The 2,959-nt window shown below is 59.9% G+C and overlaps 1 protein-coding gene across 1 annotated transcript; it reads right to left on the reverse strand.

Annotated features, from left to right (window-relative positions):
• Nucleotides 1-479: 479 nt before the first annotated feature.
• On the reverse strand, nt 480-2,538 carry LOC133626969 (acrosin-like). Its single transcript, XM_062009408.1, has 5 exons — nt 2,462-2,538; nt 2,018-2,218; nt 1,514-1,782; nt 1,082-1,233; nt 480-830 (listed from the first exon to the last, which is right to left on the reverse strand). The coding sequence occupies exons 1-5, from the start codon at nt 2,536-2,538 to the stop codon at nt 480-482; spliced, it is 1,050 nt and encodes a 349-aa protein (XP_061865392.1).
• Nucleotides 2,539-2,959: the final 421 nt, after the last annotated feature.

Below are 2,959 nucleotides of genomic sequence, written 5' to 3' on the forward strand. Positions count from 1 at the left end.
ACCTCCTGACACCCAGCAGTGAGGTATTTGTAAATGTTAATGAGCTCTCCCCTCAGTCTCCTCCAGACTAAACAGCCCCAGTTCCCGCAGCCTTTCCTCGTATGGAAGATGTTCCAGTCCCCTGAGCATCTTGGTGGCCCTGCGCTGGCCACTCTCCACAAGTTCTGTGTCTCTTTTGTGCTGATGACAGGTTGCTCCTAAAATTTCTTGTGATTCCATCACACCAACTTTAATGCAGCTGTAAATGAGCCCAGCTCCACAGGGACTGAGCAATGGACGGAGGCACAACGTGCTGTGCAAACAGGCAGCTTTATTGACTACACTAAGTCTCCTTCAACCTGTGTGTGTGCTGAGAGGAGCGTGGGGAGGACAGAGCAGGTGTGGGACACAGGGGCTGCCCTTGGAGCAGCGGGCAGTGCCCCAGGGGGAAATGGTGGTGGCACAGCGCAGCCTGCGCTGGGTCCTGGCCACGCTGCTGCTCAAGCCCCTCTTCCCATCAGGAACCGCAGGAGCCCCCGCAGCAAACTGAGGAACTTCAACGCCTTCCGGCATGCAAAGGCACAGGACGTGGAGCTGCCTGGTTGTGTTGCACCTGGCCTTGGTGTCTGAGAGGGGGCTGAGGTGGACACAGGCTGTGACAGTGGAGGAGCTGCTGCCTCTTCTTGGTGCCGTCCCATGTGCTCCAGGATCCAGTTATAAAAGTGCTGAGTGCTGGTGTAGATCCCAGGCTGTTTTTCTCTTGCACAGCCTTTCCCCCAGCTGGTCAGTCCAACGACCCAGTAGTAGTCAGCGTGGCTGTCTTGGCAGGCGAGGGGACCACCACTGTCACCCTACAGCAGAGCAGAGAGGAGGAAGGGAGTGTTGGGTGGCTGCTGTCAGCACAGGGATCCTGGATGTGTGGAAGACAGAGGTTCTAGCACTGGGCTCTGGACCTAAGGGCTGCCAATTACACGGGATGGGTGTGTGGGACAAGGCAAGGGGCCCTGGGCAAGGAGATGATGATGGGGAAGGGGAGGGAAGCCCCAGCAGTGGTGGGACAGGGCTGTGGGTGCTGCAGGGGGTGACTCGTAGCTGCTCCTACCTGGCAGGTGTCGATACCACCCTGTGGGTACCCGGCACACGGGTTGTAGCTGTGCACAGCCCCTGTGTACCACTGGCTGCTGTTACAGAGCTTGGTATCGATGAGGTGAACCTTGGCCTCCTGCAGCACATCGGATGTTTCTGGTTCTGTGGCTGTGAGCACAGCAAGGAATTAGCCCCCAGCAGCTCTGGGCCACTTGCCCTCCCCTGTCTGGCAAAGCCCTTCCCTGGGCCTCGGCTTTGCACCTACCCATAGACACACCAGACACGTCTTTCCCTTCAGTCTGGCTTTGGACAGTGGCTCAGACCCCCGTCTGCAGCCTGATGTCCCCACAGCCTGACTGTGGCTCTCGCCTTGGCTCTCCTCACGCCCAACCCGTCTCCCCAGCGTGCCAGGCCTCAGGACACAAATGCTTTTACAAGGGGAACTCACATCGTGCAACTGTGGATCCCCAACCAGCCACCTGGCAGTTTTTCAGCTCCGACAGCTTCACGTCATCGGGTTGAGGCAAACAGGCCAGCTGGACGTGCTCATTGCACTGGATGGGCTGGTCCAGTTCCAGCACAGCAATGTCATTCTCAGCTGTGACCTGCCAGTAGGCCTCGTGACGCAGCAGCCGCTTGATGCGTCGCACTTGGGCCTCGGGGCCCAGCTGAGACAACTTTGTGGTCCCGATCACCACGCGCCACTTGGCGATGTTCCTGGAAGGCAGATGGAGAGCAGAGGGCTCAGAGGGAGCACTTGCCTGCCTCCTGCTCACCAAGGGCTCCAGGAATGGCCAGCCCCAGGCCACTGGCGAGCAGCAGCACCAGCCCAGCGTGTGCCGAGCACGGCTCTGTGCTGGGCTGGGCAGTGCCCTGGCGCTGGCTGCTGCGTGGGAACGGGACGGGAGCGGCAGCAGTGGTGTAGGGATGCCCCTTCCCTGCTCCTCCTCACCTGAACTTGTCAAAGCAGTGGGCTGCTGTGAGCACCCACTGTGGGTTGATGAGGGACCCTCCACAGAAATGCTTGGTGCGTTTTCCCCAGGGGCGCTGGAGGCTGACGATCCAGGGCCAGGTCCCCGGAGCCGCATTTGTGCCACCCACGACGCGCAACGGCCCAGAGGAAGAAGCCTTGAGCTGGCGCCCGCAGCTCGCCCTGGAAGCAGAAAGTCACGAGTGTCCTGCTCCAGGGCTCGCTGCTGCTCGGGCTGCAGGGCAGCCGTCTGCCCTCCACACCGGGTGCTGCGTGGACAGCGGGGCAGGGAGCCCTTAGCCCTGGCTCCTGCCTTAGCCCCGTAGCCTGGCTCCCTCACCGTGGGCTTTGGGGAGCTGTGGCTTGGCCACGGGGCACCAGTGGACGCTGTAAGGGCTGCCCAAGCTCCCTCCTAGAGCCACTTACCCACAGCCTTCCCATGAGCCGCTTGCAGGCCTGCAGTACAGAGCCAGCAGGGTGAGGATGAGCAGGAGCTTCATCATGTCTAGTAGCACATGGCCAGAAAGTGCTGGTGACCACCAACAGCGGGGCCGATGCTGTGACTGCAGTGCTCACGCTGCCCACAGCACCTCGGCCCCGGGGCTGATGTCACAGAGCCGCTGGTTACGGATGCTGGGCGTGGGGGATTACGTGTGGGGCACCAAGGGGGAGTCCAGGTAAAGGGGGGGTGTGGCATGATTACTGAAATGCCCTGGAAATGAAAACTTACATTGAAACTGGTATTAAAGCACACATTAAACATCAGCATTGCTCACCAGTTAAGGAAAGGGATAAAATGAAGAAGGCTCACAGGGTGGATACAGCTGCTGCTGGTAAGTGAGGAATCCACAACACAGTAATTCCCTGCAAATACTCCATGGAGTGTGGAGCAGAGGGGAGGCTCTGTGGTCAGACTCTGCGACG

This window comes from Colius striatus, chromosome 16, assembly GCF_028858725.1.
Source record: "Colius striatus isolate bColStr4 chromosome 16, bColStr4.1.hap1, whole genome shotgun sequence".
In the NCBI taxonomy this organism is placed as follows: domain Eukaryota; kingdom Metazoa; phylum Chordata; class Aves; order Coliiformes; family Coliidae; genus Colius; species Colius striatus.